Source organism: Stylophora pistillata, chromosome 8, assembly GCF_964205215.1.
Source record: "Stylophora pistillata chromosome 8, jaStyPist1.2, whole genome shotgun sequence".
Taxonomy (NCBI): domain Eukaryota; kingdom Metazoa; phylum Cnidaria; class Anthozoa; order Scleractinia; family Pocilloporidae; genus Stylophora; species Stylophora pistillata.
Window position 1 is genome coordinate 8,042,856 of NC_142526.1, and position 19,645 is coordinate 8,062,500.

Consider the following 19,645-nt stretch of genomic DNA (forward strand, 5'->3'; position numbering starts at 1 on the left):
AAATAATCCAAAATACTTCACGTGATCTGCAAGTCTTCGGAATTATAAAGCCACATTGCCTTTGATTAACTTACCACACTCTCCCCTAAACAGCAAGCGAGCCTTCAATCGTTTTGGGCAGTTTGCTGCCCTCAGCGCACACTCACTAGCGTAGGTTATACCGTCACTACCACAAACAGGCGAGGCTACTTGGCTGCGCAGGCACTGGAGAGGAGAAGGGCAAACACATCTTGCTTGGTTGTTACTATCAAGGACACATCTTTGATATAAATCACATCTTTTCAGGGCGCACGCATCTGTTAAAAACAAAACAATCACATTTTATACTCTTTAAAAGGAACACTGTCTCGTGCAAAATTTGAAAGCTAGTATTCCTTTAAAGCACCCTTTTGTTTTAAAGGTTGAAGGAGGAAAACATTCCAATAATTAAAAATAAAACGTCTTACAGACTAAGCGTGAGGACCGCACTAAAGGTCGTGGCAGCATTACACAGTATGGCTTATGCAACTGAGGTTACTAAGCAGTTTATCATATGTCACTCGAACCAAACCTGTTTATTTCGTATTTGCCAGCTTTAGCGAACAAGAAGATACACGGCTTATGACCGTTTCCTTGAAAAAAGTCCGTGTGGCTAAATCTCGACCAGGTAAGAACCAATCAAATCGCTCGGATTTACCTCAGGATTACCAGGTTTATTATAGATCTCACTTAGTGCGTGTTATGATTGGTCAATTAGCGGGCCTTACTTCACTGTGCAGCCCGCTAAGTTTTGAAGTCTGTTTGAGTTGAAATTCTCCTCCCCACCTGAACCCACAGATATCATATATATTTTACTGATCGCTGTTTCTTGCTCCGTGCCTCGTTTTTTTTTTTCGTTCAGATATATGACGCGCGGTTAGCGGTTAGGCCATAAAATCGTACGGACCTCGAACTCAGTTAGTATGTATTTCAGAGAAAAGAATAGATTTAGAATAAGATAGTCTCTTACCGCATTCCCCTTTCTTCACCACAGTGAGCTGTCTTCTAGCCTTACACGCCTTTGCCCTCATCAGACACTCGTTTGTGTAAGATTTCCCATTGCTGGCACACACTCGATCTTCATCGGACGAACATCTTCTGGGACACTGGCACTTCGCTTTGTTGTCAACTACAACACAGTCTCGATACGGCTTACACTGATGGAAGGAGCATGCATCTGGATAACATAAAAGCGACAAGATTAGCGTTTTCAAACATTTTCCCCACGACCCCAAATCGCCTAAGCTTTCTGGATTATGTGTAACGTCGGTCATCACTATCACCCATATCGACTGATATTCCATGGGTAAATAGGCGGATCAATAATCGGTCGATACTCGGCCGATAGCCGGTTGATACTCGGTAGATGGCCGACCACGTGCACGTACGATATATATGCCAGTTAACGCAACACGAAGTGACTACTACAATTACTTCCCAACCTCAGCCCCCTCTGGTCTGCCGCAGGTAATTCTAATCACTTCGTCGAGTTCTGGTAATAGATTTAGCGATTTCATTCACAGTGAAACGGTGTATTGAGGTTTAAGAGTTGCTCCTGTCTTAATTTTGATATTGAAGCTATATCTCTAACCACTCAAAACAGTATAGCTTTATTTGAATCCATAACTTACATGCCACTGTTACGTCAGATAAATGTTTTCCAGAATGAAATAAAAATAATGGCTGACAATAAACAACTATCAACATTTTCGCCTGAAAAAAATAGTTGTAATAAAAAACTTCACGGTTTCTCATTAGACTTTGGTGAATCAGCAATTTTTCGCTGGAGATACCCAAAATCAAAGATCAAGGGTTGGAGACTTCCTCTCCAAAGCAATCACTACGTAACTGAGATATTGTTTCAATTCCTCACATGAACGAAAGGCAAAAGAATATTTCCTTCTTACCGCATCTTCCTTTCTTCATCTTCAAGTCACTTCCGCAGGCATCGGCCTTGAAGTGACATTCGTTATCATACGTGTTACCGTTACTTCCACATACGGGATCTCCTCCAACTGGGCATTCAGCACGTACCTGGCACACGCACTGAGTGGAGCCGTCCGCTACCACCTCACATTTTCTGTGCTTCTGGCAGGCTACAAACTTACATGCATCTGCAAAACACGCGAGCAGTGGCCAACGGTTGTAAAACGTTTGAAATTAAAATAAATTAAACTATTCCATTCAATAATATGTAGTGATCATGCGTGAATAAAACACAGCATAATTCATTTCAAATATAGCAGAAAAAAAAAAAGATGAAAAAAGCGGGCTTGATAGAGAGAATCGTACTTATTCGACGAAGGTCGGATCTATACACAGTTACTTTTCATTGGATCGTCAATTTTACTGATAGCACACTCCTGGTATTTTGGACATAGGGCCTTGCCCCCATAAGGACTTGATTCGATCCAGTACCCCTAAAATCGCGACTTTCCTCCGCATTCTGTAACGTTTTCAATGGTTTGCGGGTGTGAGCTGTTCTGAGTATGCAATTAAGTTTTCGTACCACACAGTCCATCTTTCCTCTTCTCAGTCTTCTGTTTCCTCTCACAGGCGATGGCTTTCATAAGACACTCGTTGATGTACGTTTTACCGTCTGTGCCACACACTGTCTTCATTACTGGCAGACAGTCCTGTTTCTTCGGACACACACAAGTGTGAGACCCATCGGGAGCGTTGTGACAAACTGCGTACATTGGACACCTCACGAGGCGACAGCCACCCACTGGTGAAACAGAAGAAAAAAGATATATAAAAGGATTACGTTTCAAGTTCAATTGACCCGAAACGTCCAACAGGTTCATTTACATCTTGTGAACAGTCTTTGAGGCTTTTTCAAAACAATCACTTTCACTCTCCCGACTTTAATCCGTGAGTGAGATATCAATGGCTTGCGTTAAAACTGTGAATTCCCCGATTGCAGTGATACACAATTTTGGCAAACCAAATTAAATAATGTGAATCTTAAATTATGTAAATCCAGCTCTTTTTGCATCTCGGCTTAAGCTGCAGGTTTATTTCATTTCTTAATTAGTTAATTTTTCCTTTCCATACACAGTCTAGATCTTGAAAATTAAACCGTAAATGTAAAGCCTTTTTTCAAAAATTAAATTAAAGTAAGTCTGAGAACACCGGAAATTCACGCGCCTGACAAATGAAAAAGTAGAATCTGTCCCTAGACATGACGCACGTGTCATAAAACATCAGACACGGGCAAGTGCCGGTCGCCAGACTTACCGCACGGGCCTTTGTTAACTACGACCAATCCACCGCCAGTGGAACAAGACTTGACCTTAAGATGACATTCGTTAGGATACTCAATACCGTCTGAACCGCAGACCGGCGCTGGAATATAGCTGCAGTCGCGTATGTCGGGGCACTGGCACTTGGCCACGCTTTGAATCACTTTACAGACTTGGCTCGGTGGGCATTTCATTTCCGAGCAATCATCTGAAAAAATGCAAAGACAGCAACATTAGACGTTTCTGAGGCTACTCTACAATCTACAGCGATGGACCAGCAGTCAAACGTTGTCTCAGGATGTCAGAACCAAGTTGTTTTAATGTGGTTAAATGCAATTTAAACAAAGTTAAAATCAGGCACAGGCTGCTGCTCTCTTTCCACCAACATCAGGCCTCGCGCAGGCATTGATGTGGCCAGCCAGGCTTGGGCTGTTTGCTGCCCCCCGCCTCTCAATGACGCTGGAGCTGTTGGTGGCGCCAAATGTTACAAGTCTCGATGTTCTATCTCGTTTCTTTGATATTACTGGCTCATTCTGGTCAGCAGCATTGAGATAGAATGTGGAGGGGGGGGGGGGGGCTTAATTGATGTCAGGGCCACGTGGCCGCTCAACGTTGGCATAGCGCGCTCCAACGTCGTGCCTTTGGTTCGTTCTTGTATCTTCCCTCCCACCCCCACCTCGGATAGTTCGAGTTCGGTAAGTATAAACAATTCCACTGACAGGGTCAGTGTGACGGGTGCCTGAGGTGGACCGGAGTTTCGTTTCCATGGTTACTTCAGCTGTGGCCAGTGCGCGACCTGACACAGCTTCTAGGCACCTACCTCCAATTCATCTGTGCTGATTAATTTTAACAAGAATTATACATAAGCACACAAGCCAGTATGTCCCATTATTTCAAAACCATGTAACTTTTTTGACAAAGCTCAAAACAAATTGGTAAATGAACCGCAAACCCCTTATGCATGCTTTCTCAAATTCTCTAGTCTACCATTTCTCTTCTTTTCCTTTCACATATTTGTGTGAACGTACGTTCAATCATTTTCCCATATTTTTCGTGACTACACTTTTTCTTGTGTTTTCCTTCAACGTTTTTATTGGCGCGCAACCGGCCAAAATTGAACCCCTTGGCGACTGCAGAGTCTTGACTGTTTTAACTGAAAAGCAAAACTACGTCCTTACCGCAGCGTCCTTGTTTCATGACCACAAGACTGCCGTCCACCTTACACGATTGTAATTTCAGTTTGCATTCATTGTCATAGGTTTTGCCATCACTTCCGCAAACTTCAGCAAGTGTCGACGGACATTCATTGTCTTTTGGGCAGCGACACTCGTGGAGGCCGTTTGATTTTATGAAACATACGGCGTTTTTAGCACATGTTACCAAATCACAAATACCTATCGAACATAAAGAAACGGTGAATAAACTTGGATATTCATGAAACTGAAAAAAGGAAAGTGAGAAGTTGATTCATTAAAGAATCAATTTACGAGGGAAAGTTTTTTTACTTAAAGCTTTAATTCATTTGGCAAGAGTTCGTGATCTATAGCTTTTATTGTTTCGTCCACCAGTTGATATGCTAATTAGTCAATAGCTAGGAAGTCAGATATGATGAATATATGAAGTTAATATAGTTTGAACTGCGGTTATAGATACGTATGATGCACGATCCTCGCAATAGCGAGCGCTATTTATGCAATAGCGAAAATCAGACCTGAAAAAGATCAGGCCTGTACGGGATTTGAACCACTGACCTCTACGATACTAGTGCAGCGCACTACCAATTGAAATAACAAGTCAACTGGGATCAGGCCGTTACGTTGATTCGCAATAAACCCGTGATAATAAATCAGATATGATGAATATATGAAGTTCCTATATTTTTTTGAACTGCGGTTATAGATACGTATGATGCACGATCCTCGCAGTAGAGAGCGCTAATTTATGCAATAGCGAAAATCAGACCTGAAAAAAAAAAGAAATCAGGCCTGTACGGGATTCGAAGTAAGTCAGTCAAACATTAAGTCTGTCAGTTAGTCATTGAGTCAACACAGTTGGTCAGTCAACTGGCCACTAAACCAGTTACTCAACCGGCCACCACTCCGGTCAATCAGTCAGCCAGTAAGTCACTTAGTGAGTCAGTCCTTCCGTTCGTCCGTCTATCAGTCAGTTTACCAGTCAACCAGCAAGTCAGCCTGTCAGTCATCTTGTCAGACGGTCAATCTTTAAAAATAAGAAGCAAGTCATTGAAGCATAGTGTTTTTGGTAACTACTCACCACAATACCCCTTCCTTCTGACAGTGACCTCCTTTCCGGCCTTGCAAGCCTTTGCTTTCATGACGCACTCATTAAGGTAACTCTGGCCATCAGAACCACAGATCAAGTCAACTTTCCATGGACAGTCACGATGCGATGGACAGACACACACTGCTTTGTTGTTCCTCGCTTTACAAGTAGCAAAGCTGTGACAGCTGGCCGAATCACAAGGATCTGTGGAAGCCATTGAAAATTGTCATCAACAGTTATAGATCATAAATAAGTAAAGAGATAAAGCAAATTAATCTGAGTCACGAAAGACACGGGGTGACTATCTCAGTAAATAACTCACCGCATTTGCTAGGAATAACTGGAGCTATTCTTTTGCCTTTTTTACAGGAATCGACTCTCATAAAGCACTCGTTTGTGTAAACCGTATGAGTTTCTCCATCACTGCCACATACCACGCTCGTAACATTGGAGCACTCGCTCACATCTGGACAGCGGCATTCCACTGTACCAGACGAGAACACGCATTGGGCGTGATTTATACAACTCTTCAGTGAGCAAGGAACGACCACCAATCCTGAAAGCAGAGACAAGCAATGACTACAAAAAGCACGAAGTGGAAATCTGGCGCTTTACAGTTACATTTGTGAGCGAAACGAAAACATGATGTAATTGCTAGAATTCTTCTCAGTCTGGTCTAAAACGTTAAAAATCTTGCGTGACAAGTCCTCTGAGACAAATACATTTGTTCGCATAGAAGCCTCGTCTTATGTTAAGCTAAAACTTTATTCTACACCCTAAATAACACCCAGAAGTGATAAACCTGCAATTTCTCCTCACGATATTGATACAAAATCCAGAAAACACATGATGAGAATTGAGAATGTCAACAGCAAGTGGTTCTTACCTTCATATCAAAACAAATTCTCTGACGATTTTTATTAGAAAATGTGTTGCAAGTAGTAGGGAGATGACACATCAGATCTGGGTTTGTTTCCATTTATTAGTTCAACTTACCGCAGGCCCCAGTTTTGAAGACGAGTCCTTTTTTCTTCTCGCATGACTCTCTTCTACCTTTGCACTCATTTTCGTACGTTCGGCCATCGCTTCCACAAACAGGCTCACCCAGGCTGGGGCAGAAATCAGGACATCTACACGAAGCTTTTCCTTGGGCATCCAAAACACAATTTTGGTCAGGGGCGCACACAGACTTTGAACATGGAGCTGACGGAAAGACAAAACAATATGAAATAAATCAAGCAAGTTTCATCGAGGTAATTCACCCGCGAAGGTTAGACCTCAATTATGAAAACCTTTAGTGCGGCAATTGAGTCCTCATTTCTTGAAAAGCTCCTCGTTGCTCAACGATTACAACTTTCGGGCGACGTCCGTTTGTGTTGATAAATTAAGGTGAGAAGGAAAACCACTCACAAATAGGCGTTGCATAACACGAGCAACCTGGCAATCAATTGGTCAGCAAATTGCTCTATACTTACTGCACCGTCTTTTTTGTTGGACTTCGATTCTTTGTCTGAGCCGACATGACTCCGCTTTCAAATGGCACACGCTTCGATACGTTTTACCATTGTCTCCACAAATCTCCCTGACAGTATCCGGACACTGGTCAGCGGTTTCACACTTGCACTGCGCAGTCTCAGATCCATCTTGTACCTTAGAACATTGGCCATAGTAGTCCACACAGTCCGACAATGAACAGGGGCCTGGAGAAAAATTCTATTTTAGACCCTCTTTCGTTTGTTCTTGTCAACGACCATTAAAAACTTCATCTTTTTTAAGTCAAGTAAAAACGTAATCAGTTGAAATATAAATGAAATATAAATAAATCCCTTATAAATAACGGTTTTTGCGACCTGAATTTTTTTACATCAAATTTCGGAAAGAATATCAAAAAGAAAATGAAAACTAAGGCTAACATATTAATGATATTAATAATGTAATAATATTAATACTAATGATAATAATGATAATAACAATCATAACAGCAACAAGCCATTCTTATCATAATAGTGCAACCGACAAGATGAAAGACTATACGCTGAAGATTTTGTATTATTGGAAAATGACGTCCAAGAGCCACAAAGAAATTTTATCTTTCATTCCCGATCAATTAGGAAACACAAAATATTCGCGCCCAACCATATTACAGAATTTTGAAAGAAAATTACTTATCAATATCCCACTGTGATTAAGATGGTTATCACAACACATCAGTTACTACACAGTTATCCAATTTGTCTTCGTACCACACGGTCCTTTATGTTTCATCGTAACTTCGATTCCTGCGGCACAACTCTCAGCCTTCAGCTTGCATTCGCTCTCATACGTCCTGCCATTCGTTCCACATACGGGATCGTTTACATCCGGGCAGTCCTCCATGCGCGGACAGCGACAGACAGTAGATCCATCAGGTATAACTCCGCAAACAGAATGGAACATACAATGAGACGCTTTACACGGATCTACAAGAAATTTAATTAAAAAATCTAATCAGCAAGCTTTTCCATTAACATTTGAAATGTTTTATTCAATAAAATCTTAGCCTTACCACACACTCCCTTTTTAATCGTCCTGACTGGCTTTCCAGTTGTACAAGCTTCAACCTGCAGTCTGCACAGGTTGATGTAAGTCTTTTCATCACTTCCACAGACTAGATCATAATCTCTTGGGCAATCGTCTTCTGTCGGACACTTACAAGATGGTATCTGCTGCTCATTTGCCACACACCGCTTGTCTGAAGAGCATCGAGTGTCTCTACAAACCCCTGTATAGATTAATAAAAACAACCAAGACAGGTTATCTTACTTTCCTAGATATGGGTCTCCCGCGTATAGCGCTCCGCTTTCATAACTTAATCATATTTGATTTTAAGGGTATGTAAACCTTTCTAGGGGAGGATTCTAGTCTCTTCAAATAGCGTCTCGTGATTTTCTGATAATTGTACTCATACGGATTAATTTAGTATACTAAGAGTATATGAAAGAGTATTCTGGAACGGATAAAATAATTTTTAGCCAAATAAAAAAAAAAAAAAAAATCACAGTACCGCAACGTCCTCGATGCCTCAATCCAACAGATGTGTTCTTCTCACATGACTCTGCTTTCATGAAGCATTCATTTCGATAGGTTTTCCCATCCGTGCCACAAACAGGGTCATTTTCATTGGCACAGTCTTTGATTTCAATGCACTTGCACAAAAACGTTCCATCTGTTTGACCGATGCAAACCTCGTTGGTACCACAACTACCGGGGTTACAAGAACCTGGGAACAAAAAAAAAAAAGTAGAAAATAAGAGAATTTGAAGAAATAACAAAACTTAATGTATAGTAGTGCAAGTGCTGTTAGTATAGGTAATCATATGATTTCGAGTGCAATTTGGAATAAATAAGCACGAGTAAATTTTTTCAAAGACTAACAAAATTGCACGAGCCCGCAGGGCGAGTGCAATTTGTGGTCTTTGAAAAAATTTACAAGTGCTTATATATTCCAAATTGCACGAGAAAATCATGTGATTATCTATTAATAATATACATGAAAAAATACGAGGTAGCTCCTCATAACTACGCAGAGGAAAAGCGCGCGCATCACGTGCAAAAATAATTTATTCAAACCCTGCAAGTGACCTTGACATTGACCTTGACATTGACCAATCACTTTGACCAATCAGAATGTCTGGTTTGTTTCTTTCTTTGCACTGAATTAACTCTCTTCTGCACTGAATTAACTGAAAACTGCATTCATCTTAACCAATCAGAACTGAGAAATTTTTTCATGTATATTATTAAGCTAGCAATAAAGCAGGCCAGCAATCTCCTCAGCAGCAGGGAGGTCAACGTGGTAACCGAGACAGATTACCTCTAGGAACCTGTCGACACAACATCGACAAATCTGTGTGTAGAATGAATACTTTGTCGTGAAAGGGGAGTGGCCTGGGCCATTGCTTTGTTTACATGCGACAGTCGTCCTTTATACTGGTAAGATCAGCGAAGGATGTACGAAAGGCTAAACTAAGAGTTTCTTCAAACATTCAACAACGTTCTCCTTCGGAGGCATTTTGCGGCTGATCCACCATTTTGCGTACTGTCATTTCGATGTCCAAAGTCAATATGGCCAAATACAACAAATAAAGAGGCAAGTAAAATAAATTTGATATATAATAAAACCGGCACCTCTTGATAATACTTTGTAAACAAGTGGAGGACATTTCTGTAATAAACTAGTGAGGGAAATTACTGTGAAAACCTCAGAGTCCCATATTGATGGCCTCCTTCAATGCAACCAATAACCATCTTACCACAAGGTCCATCATGCACAACTGTTACGGTCTTTTTATCTGCACAGGCAGTCACATCTAAAAGACACTTGTTTATGTAACTCTGTCCGTCTGAGCCACATACACCATCACCGTCCTTTGGACATTCGCCCTCCGTTCGACACCTACACGTGACCGAACCGTCCGCGTTTCCGATGCAAGCGGCGTTGTTCTTACAGTTCTTAGCGAGGTCACACGGGCCTAGCGACAGGAAAGACAAATCAGTACGTTGCATGGATATGGTGGTAGTGTATTGCTTTCCCTCTGACCTTTGTTTGAATCAACGTAAGATCCCCATACCCAACAGACTAGGAGACCAAAAAGGAATTTCTCCTTACAATATCAATACATTTTCTGGCAGAAAGGTAATGAGAAGAAGGAATAATATCAACCGAGGCATTTTGTTTCATTTGACACCAAGGTCTCAGAGCTGACACAATAAGAAACGCTCGACAAACAGAGAAAAGATTGGCTTTCGGGACAGTGCCCGGTCCAATACCTAGAGAATATTGACCGGCAATAGAGCATTTTGATTGGTTGATTTTAGCTATTGGCCCTCTGACTGCCCGAGTCGTGTAATAATGATTGATTATCCCAAGCTTAGTTTCAGATGAGAGGTTAACATTATTGGGGAGTTTTGGTGGGTGGGTGGGTTAGGGTGGAACGAATTCACTGTATGTAGAAAAAAAAACTAAACGAAAAAACGAAAAGCGTACACATCTCCATTCATAGCAGCACTTACCCAAAATTTACCAAAAGCAAACAAGGTCAAAAACCTGGAATGTCGTCAATATTTCAGGAGTCTGATGAAATAACTACTTGCTCTATGCTACATTGCTACTAATCAAGAAACTACTCACGGGATGGCGTTATTATTCACACGCTGAATTTCGGAAATTCAAAAGATTTTATTTGCCAAAAGTAGCCTAAAAATAACTCGTCTTCATCATCAAAACAAACACTCACCACAATACCCATCCATAACAACATAAACGGAGATTTCTCTGAGACAGGCCTTGGCCTTCATGACACACTCGTTGAGGTACGTTTTACCATCGCTGCCACACACAGCATGAACAGTCATTGAACAATGTCTCTCATCGGGGCATTCACATTTGGCGTTACCAAAGGAATCCGCTTTACACGACTTTGGTTCCTGACACTGCACTCCAGCACAAGGCTCTGAAATAACATTTGAAAAAAATTGACCGATATTAATTGAGACATGTCATCAAATGCTGGTAAAACGCCCATATAGGAGCCCCCCCTCCCCTCCCCCACGACTACTTACAGGGAAGGGGAGGGGAGGGCTCTCGTGGGTGCCAAAGCATGAGCTTTTTGTCAGCTTTTCTTTCTTAAGCTCTCCGTTGACTCAGGAGCGAGTGACCTCATTATCTTACCAAACACACGTATACGTATGAGGAAACTAATATTTAAAGAAAATTACTAAAATAATTTACTAATTCTTTAAACGGTATGAAGTTAACTTACACATGAGAGACAAAAAAAATCTTTCTTTTTCATTTCTTTACGTAAGACCAACTAATTAAATCCCAAGGACCATTCTATAATTTCAACAACATTATTGCAAATGCTCACTTAATATTGTTTGTAGGTAGAACCGGAAGACGAATGGATATTTGACCCATAGTATCATAGCGCCTTTGGTAGCCCATGGATTAAAGCTTCCCTGTGACTTAGTCGAGTTCGAGTCCATCCAGGATCTTTTTAAAATAAGAAAATGGTCTTTCAATACAAGCACCTACTTAAAGGTTCCGAAATGGAACACTTACCACATTTTCCAGGTCTCTGTTGATCAACGATTTCTTCAAGTCGACAATTCTCCACATCCAGATAGCATTTGTTGATGTAAGTCCTGTTGTTCACACCACACACGGGGGCGGGAATCTGGGGACACTCCCTGATGTCCTTACATACACACTGTGCATTGCCACCCTTCACCTCGCAGCGCGCATGCTCTTTACATTTAACGCCGGCACACAAACCTGAGAGAAAAATTACAATTAAGATCGATGGTTTAGAGCGAATTTGGATTTAGTCTCGTACTACTAAAGCCATAATTATTGCATGGACCAATTAGACCTAGGGAAAATAACACAGGAACCAATGAGAGTTCAGTAAAATCAAGTTAACTGACTAAGTGCGGGAAAAGATGAATTCCTTGCTTCAGTTCTGCTTTTGATTGGTTGACAGGGTGATACGATGGTTCTAAACCAATCACGGTATGATATAAAAGAAATTGACTGAGAATCGTGGATAAAATATCGCATTAAAATGAAAATTCTCTAGCAGCATACACAAAGATTTACCCTGTGCAGGAAAATATTTGTAGAGTTTCAAAAACATTCAAAACTTACCACATGGGCCCAAGTTATCAACAGTGACTTGTACTCCTCTGGTACAGGCTTGAACTCTTAAAACACAGTCATTGTCGTAAGTGACCCTATCACTGCCGCATACTTCATCTTTGGTGGTTGGACAATCACTGATCTTTGGACACACGCACTCTGTACGGGTAAAATCAATCGCCTTGCAGCGGGCATAGGTCTGACAAACCTTCTTTGCGCAAGGGTCTGTAATTAATAATTTTAAAATCATATATAGCTGAAAGACGAATAGAAGCTAGAAGGCAGGTACGATTAAATGTGAGGGTAGAGGGGAAAGCAGGAAGTCAGCTGACGGCCAGACAACAGCTAGAAGGACAGACGGCCATCCACACAGACAGAAAGACAAACAGACTCACCAACTAACAAAAACAAAAACTTGGTGGCCAGCAAGCTTGCAGTTAAAGTGAGAGGCAAGCAGTGTGGCGGACCGACAGAGATAAGATAACCTTTGTCTGAGTGTAGAGTCATGGTAGCACGTAACAATCTTAGGAGAACTCACCAGTAAGTCAAGATAAGCTCACCTTCACACGTGTCCTTAGCCAACTTGGCAGCCACAGAACCAAGCTCGTCGAAACTGTCAACAGTGCGAACAAACCTCCTTCCACTAGCGAGACCAACATGCCGAGATGAAGGTGTACTCACACCAACGGCAACGACAAATATCTGAATGCCTGTGTTCTTCAGTCTGGTGGCAGCAGATTTAACGTCCTCGGTGATCTCACCCGCAACTAACACAACTAGAGACCTGGGGACCTGTCATAGAAAGAGGGCAAAGGTTTTAAAGGACAACATGAAGACATATACATGGGAAAATGAAGAGGGGGGTTGAAGAATTTGGTTGTGTCTCTTGAAAATTAACCTGATCCCCCCATGAGCCTCTGTAGTATTCTAACGACACATCCCCCGCCCCATTGGCAGTCAATTCTCTTTCGTCCCCCTTTTCGAGGAAAACATGTGCAAAATATACAATAGTATTTTCAGTAAACTATTTTATTGCTCATGCGTTTGGAGTAATACTTCTCAAACAAATTTAAAAATGTTACAGACAGTCCAGAATTTTTCCTGCCGCATAGTAAGTGGAAGAAGGAAATACGATCACGTGTCTGCAACTTGAAAGGAACTACGCTGGCTGCCAGTGAAGTAGCATCTTTACTACCGTGATGCCGTAATGTCATTTAAGTGTTTCACTGGATGTGCTCCTGGATATTTATCTACACAATTCATTAGACGATGTGATGTCACAAATCGTAGAACGCGAAGTTCTCAAATGTTTAACATACCTCGCTTTAGAACAGCAAGTGGCCAAAGGACTTTTTTCTACAGCGCAGTTACTTTATGGAATTCCTTATCTAACGATCTTAAACTTTGTGAATCGGTTAATGCGTTTAAACGCCGCCTTAGGTCTCGCCTCTTAAGTCAGTAACCTTAGCACTTCCGCTATTTAAGTCATTGCTCTATTTTAAGTCTGGTATATAATTTTTAGCTTAATTGTACAATTAATTTTTACCTAAATTGTATTGCCTCTGAAAATCCTCTTTGGGGAAGTGGTAATAAAGTATGTATGTATGTATATATATATATATATATATTTTTTTTTTTTTCAATACTCCTAAGTTGATCATACTGCACCACAAACTTAAGTTCTGACCTACCGCTACAACTGTACCATTAGCTTACATTATCCATCACATCAACACAAGACAAAGCGATTTACGACTTTACCTGTGACCTTCCTCCATTATTAAACACCCTGGTCGCATGTTTGAGCATGTCAGTAAACCTTGTTGTCGGATCTGAAGGAGAGTCACTAGTAGCATTTAGTTCAGCCACAACCAATTTAAGTATTTCAGACTGGGTGTACTGTGTAAGTTCAATGTCCCTCCTGGCCGTCTCCCCGACAGTGATCACGCCCACGTGCGTCTTGGCGACGGAGATTGTGAAAGCATTGATCATGGTGAGGACGAAGTTCTTCTGTTGGCTGTAGTCTGATGAGGATAAGTCTGACGAGGAGTCCAACGCGAAAACCACATCCATGGGGAATGGACACGCTGAAATTGGAAGAAAACAAATTTGTTTTATGTTTGTGGGAGTAAGAAACGGCCAGATTACCCTCAGCGAGGTTACCGATTATACTGAAAAAAAGTTATAATATTTGAAACTATGACGTATAAGGTGGCATATATACGAAGTGGTTCATCATTCAACGATTGTTTCAAGGTCGAAAAGGGAGTTTGGAGTGTTTTCTTACACGAAGGGAAGTAAGACAAGCTGGAGAAAAGCCTTCTGAGCATAGAGGGGAGTCAACAACAAATACTACCCACATGCGGGTAGAATACCAGGTTCAAGACTCGAACCCAAGCTATAATAAGTAGGCACCGAGTGCTTTAACATCGCGCTGTCTCTGCTCCTGGTAAATCATTTACTGGTTTGGCACACCATGTTCAAAAGCATAAAGAGGGGTGTCAGTTTACCGAGGGTGGGGTGTCTAGGTCTCTTAGCTGTCACCGCATTTTAGTTATTTTTTTATGGCTGGCACAAAGGTAAAGCAGGCTATTAAAGAAGCAAAAAACTAAAACAACTTGAACTGGCTGCCTACCTGCAGGAATGGAACACAAAGGCTCCACTAAAATCAATCCCCTGGTCGGCTTACAGCGACCACACCAGCCTCCACACTTGGCAGACACCACCGCACCATCAGGTGACTTCTGGTAATTCTGAATCTGCAAACCATTCGGGAACCCCTGCAACGTCCAGCTCACATCATCCCGAACTCGAAGTCTCGTCCCGCTCAAGTCAACCTTAAACTCCCCCTTGCGACATTTTCCAGTATTCACCGAGTAGCAATCCCCTGCTGTGCCATACGGGATGTCTTTACCCTCCAGAGTCTGTGCAAAGGTGAAGTCACTACTCATAATTTTCATGGTTGCGATATCAAGGCGCACTTTAGAGAAGTTCGTTGAACCTCGCTCAGCGTACAACTCTGTTCGCGCGGGCCCACTACAGCTGTACCTATCCTGGAGCCGCTGATGATATATAATAGCGAAGTTGTTCTCGGCACCAGACTCCAAGGTGATATACTCTTGTGGCGTGTTGGACGCCATGTTGTGACAATAGATTCGAGTCGGATCTTTACATCTGTCGCTTATATGAAGGAGGTAATGGCCATCAGAGGAATACCCGGATGCTTTCACTTCTGCGCAGCTGCGAAACACTGTTCAAAATTGACACAAAAAGGAAATTTTAGGTAATTGGTGTTGTTAATCAGTACAATCTTTGGCGTAAGCCCTATAAGAAAGGATTCTCTACCTTTCGATTAAGAACCAAACGTATGCGAACAGCAAACGTGTTTGCAGTAAAGATAATTTAAGAGCATTCTTGTATGCGTAAATTGACGCACCTTTACTGGCAGTGTAAGGCAATTTCTTGGCCTCCTTCTTATCTTTACCAGGTTTGGTTATAACAATGAGGTCATTCCCCGAGGAGACGTTGTTCCATTTTTCTATGCCTGGCTCGTCCGTGAAGGCAAACACGATGACCTTAACAGCATTGCTTCTTAACTTGGCGACCTCGCTCTTGATCTCCGCAGAATTCTCATCAAAGTTGCCCTGTGTCATCACAACGAGGATGTCCTCAGCAAACGGCCGCGCGCCGTTTTGAAGAGTGAACACCTCATCTCGTACTTTGCTAAAAGCCTCGCTGAGTGTTCCAGGTCGACCCCCAGGTCCTGGTAAGCTACTTGCGATCCTTTTAAAGATGGCTCTGTTGTAACCGTCGCTGAATAAGGCCCTGGTGGTGGCAGGACCATTATAGTCTACTAGTGCAACACGCGTTTTTTCGTCAGATACCTCATATTCATCAACAATATCTTTTAAGATGGTTACCATTCTTGCAAAGACTGCGGACGCTTGAGGTCCAGAGGCGCCGAAAACAAAAGCAAGGTCGGTGGCTTTTTCTGAAAATTTGAAGACGAGAAATCAAAATCGTGGGGATATGAAAACTAACCGCTGGTAAGTCTATGCATGAAGTCTGGATCGGGTGTTTTCAAACATGGTTAAGCTAACCCAGGGTTAGTGCACATTTTAACTGAGTTTTAGGATTTCAGACAGACTTAATGCTTGCAACTTACTTTCACTATGAGCGGATAAAACCCCAAGATTTTTTGCCATAATGTACGGTTTCAAACGGGACAAACCTAGACTAAGCTTAATTGCGTATCCAACTTTTGTCCTAAACAACCTGCGACCAGTCCCCAAATGACAGTCCTTCGCTTCACACTTAATTGTTCATCACATTAGAGGATTTAGGAATAACTTGACCAGCAGCCAGCAGACTCGCTTGTCCGGGCGGGTCAGCTTCGTAATATCTATTTAATTATTAAATAGATAAAGAAGCTAAAGACATTAAATACCAGAGATAAAGGAAATTAAAGAACACCACATAGATGAAGTGTATAATAAGGTAATTATATACGGAAGAGCGGTAAGAAACTTAAAATGTGATTCATTCCTTTTTATTATTACACGACTCGGGCAGTCAGAGGGCCAATAACTAAAATCAACCAATCAAAATGCTCTATTGCCGGTCAATATTCTCTCAGTATTGGACCGGGCACTGTCCCGAATGGTCCCGAATGATACCGCACTTGTGTCCCTTTGAACTTCAGTCGTATAATAAATCTCTTATTAACCAAGCTTGCTCGGGACCGTACTGGAAGAAAATCGGCCCTCGGTCTTTTCTATACGGACCTCGCTGCGCTCGGTCCTTACTGTCGAGACCTCGGGCCGATATTCTACCAGTCCGGCCCCCGCGCTTGGTTAATAAGAAATATATATATATTACAGTCTTTGAGCTTTAAAATAACATTTTCAATGTTTTCAATAACCTCATCTTCTCCAGCCCCCCTTCAACCCCGCTAGATGGATAAAAAGTGAAAGAAAAAATAGATTACCATAAATCAAATTCCTTCTAAAAGTTCTGACAAAGCAATCAAACAAAAAGGTGAAGAAGTATCCCAAAATACTCACGACAGATTCCCGCTGACACTACAGTGATTATCCTTTGTTTCCTACAAGCCTTGCCCTTCAGAGCACATCCACTTGTGTACGTCACCATGTCACTTCCACAAACCGGTTTAAAGGGTTCCGCTGTACAGTCATCCATGCACTGACACAGAGCGGTGTCATTAGGTAATGCTTGGCACTCGGCGTTGTAGTCACATACGACATCATTACATGGATCTACAGAAAAGAAACCCGGATGGATGGTCAGCGATATACTCCCTTAATCAAAGAAACCAATAAAAGATTCATAGTTAAATCGACATGTTTCGTCCTATAGATAAAGTGGTGCAAATCATTCTACTTGACGACCGCTGACGTCGTCAAGGTAACGATTTTTTGAGGCCACTTGCACCCACGTTGCTTGTTGATGAAAGTTTCACAGTATATGCATAGTTAGTTGAGGCAACTGACTAGGTAAGCTGGCAGAAATCTGAGATGAAAATAATGATAGTGTAGTTAACGTTGGCAGCGTCCTAACAGAGCACAACCTTTGGTTTTTGTGTCAGGTCAGTGCTTGCGCTTTACGACTGAATTAATTGACCGGAAGGTCTAGGATGTCACTTAAAGAATAATGATTGGAATGCTATAGAACGTTATGCAAGACCAGATCCGAAAAAAACTGATGAAGACCCGACAAAGAGATCAGAGGGATTTCCTAACCATTTACCTCCACTGACTTTGCTTACAGATTACAGTTACAGCAACTATTTCATGTAAGCATTGTTGACATGACTCTAACAGAAAGCTTGAATGAGTGACGTTTCATTCTTCAAGACATCGTGAACATTGGAAAAGGTCGAGAAGATTGGTAGAAATAATCGACTCACAGTTTATATAAAGCTAAGTAGGCGTCAAGTAATTTTCGAGCGCAATATCATAGGAAAAATAACCAAGATTAAGACTTACTACAAAGGCCACTGTACTTAACAGTGATTTGTTTCTTCATAACACAAGCGTGACGGCGAAGAAAGCATTCAGTCAAGTAAGAATTACCATCACTACCGCACACCGGCTTGTAGATGTCGTGACAAGAACCAGGGCATGCGCAGTACGGGGTTTCACCATCCATAAGCTGGCAAATGCCATAATAGGGGCATTTGACTCCAGAACAGGGAGTTCGGTCTTTTAGGAAACGAGTTTGGAAAGAGAAAAGACAGAAGAAGGAAAACTGAGATGAAGAAGTGAGGGAAAAGTGAATTGGAAATAAGACAGAATTTTAAAAATTAGGAATGTAATCGGATTGTAAAGGAAAAACTGAAACAACTCGAGGTTTAGTACAAAAAAAAAAAACCAAGAGCGGAACCGAATAAAGTTAGATTTTTGTATTTTTCGTGGAAATCTGAAGACGAAATAAAATCTACTGAAACTAAAGTGGTGTAACATAAAATATGTTCGGACGTGGCCGGAAGGAATAGGAAATTTAGTAAAAGAGTCGTTAGAGGATGTAAAAAGTGGAATATACAAGAGAACTTACTACATCTTTCAAGAAAAGCAACTGAAGTATTTTGTTGCATGAAACAAGCCTCCCTCCTAAGAAAACACTCATTCCAATAAGTCCTTGAATTAGATCCGCACACAGGACGGAAAGATGAGGAACAGAGAAGAGAGCATGAGCAAGACGCCGTGCCATCCTTTTGGGTGACACAGTTGGCGTTGTACGCACATTTGGATAAAAGACAGTCACCTAAAAGAAAAGAAGACAATAGGCCAAAACTACAAAAGAAAAAACTGCAAGAATGAGTGTTTGGAGATGATTTCGGCTGGCTGCGATAAACACAAGAGCTTTTCAAAGTGGAAATTAATGTCAAAGAGAGCCAATGAGAAATAATAGCAAATAGATGTAAACAAACAGAAAAAGCAAATGAAGAAGTCTCAACTAGTTTACGTTTTGCAACGAATGTGGTTGAGTAGGACTGGTGGCTAGAGTTTTCTTGACCTATCACACAGCGCAGAGAAGTAAAACCAACACAATCTTACAACTCTTACGAAACTCGATTGAAAATAAAAATGCTTCTACATGGATGAGATGAGATGGATGAGAAATGAGATGGAAGAGAGGTAGGGAAATAAGTACGACAAAACAAAACTTTTGAGTAGCCTCGGCAAAGATAACATAGGAAGGTTAGGGAACTCATTTAAGGTAAACAACAAGTTGCCAAGCGTAAGATATTCAAACAACTTTAGCCATAGTTCTTTTGGTTATGTCTTGAGTAAGTTCACGAGTAGGAATTTGTACTATAATTGGGAGTAATTTCGCAATATGATTTGCCATTTTGCCGTTGTCGATAAGAGTGCTGATAACCCTGCCTGCGTCAACGTGT

The 19,645-nt window shown here is 41.5% G+C and overlaps 1 protein-coding gene across 1 annotated transcript in view; it reads right to left on the bottom strand.

Annotated features, from left to right (window-relative positions):
* The window catches only part of LOC111328603 (uncharacterized), a 115,291-nt gene that overhangs the window by 2,648 nt on the left and 92,998 nt on the right, over positions 1-19,645 (bottom strand). The window contains 22 exon segments of the mRNA XM_088729313.1: positions 75-296; positions 989-1,195; positions 1,926-2,132; positions 2,528-2,746; positions 3,259-3,471; positions 4,442-4,657; positions 5,538-5,750; positions 5,869-6,102; positions 6,543-6,749; positions 7,022-7,246; positions 7,790-8,005; positions 8,092-8,307; positions 8,590-8,805; positions 9,839-10,057; positions 10,823-11,038; positions 11,650-11,862; positions 12,235-12,450; positions 12,786-13,017; positions 13,987-14,312; positions 14,861-15,475; positions 15,662-16,216; positions 17,289-17,501. Coding sequence (XP_088585439.1) covers positions 75-296; positions 989-1,195; positions 1,926-2,132; positions 2,528-2,746; positions 3,259-3,471; positions 4,442-4,657; positions 5,538-5,750; positions 5,869-6,102; positions 6,543-6,749; positions 7,022-7,246; positions 7,790-8,005; positions 8,092-8,307; positions 8,590-8,805; positions 9,839-10,057; positions 10,823-11,038; positions 11,650-11,862; positions 12,235-12,450; positions 12,786-13,017; positions 13,987-14,312; positions 14,861-15,475; positions 15,662-16,216; positions 17,289-17,501 — 5,616 coding nt within the window.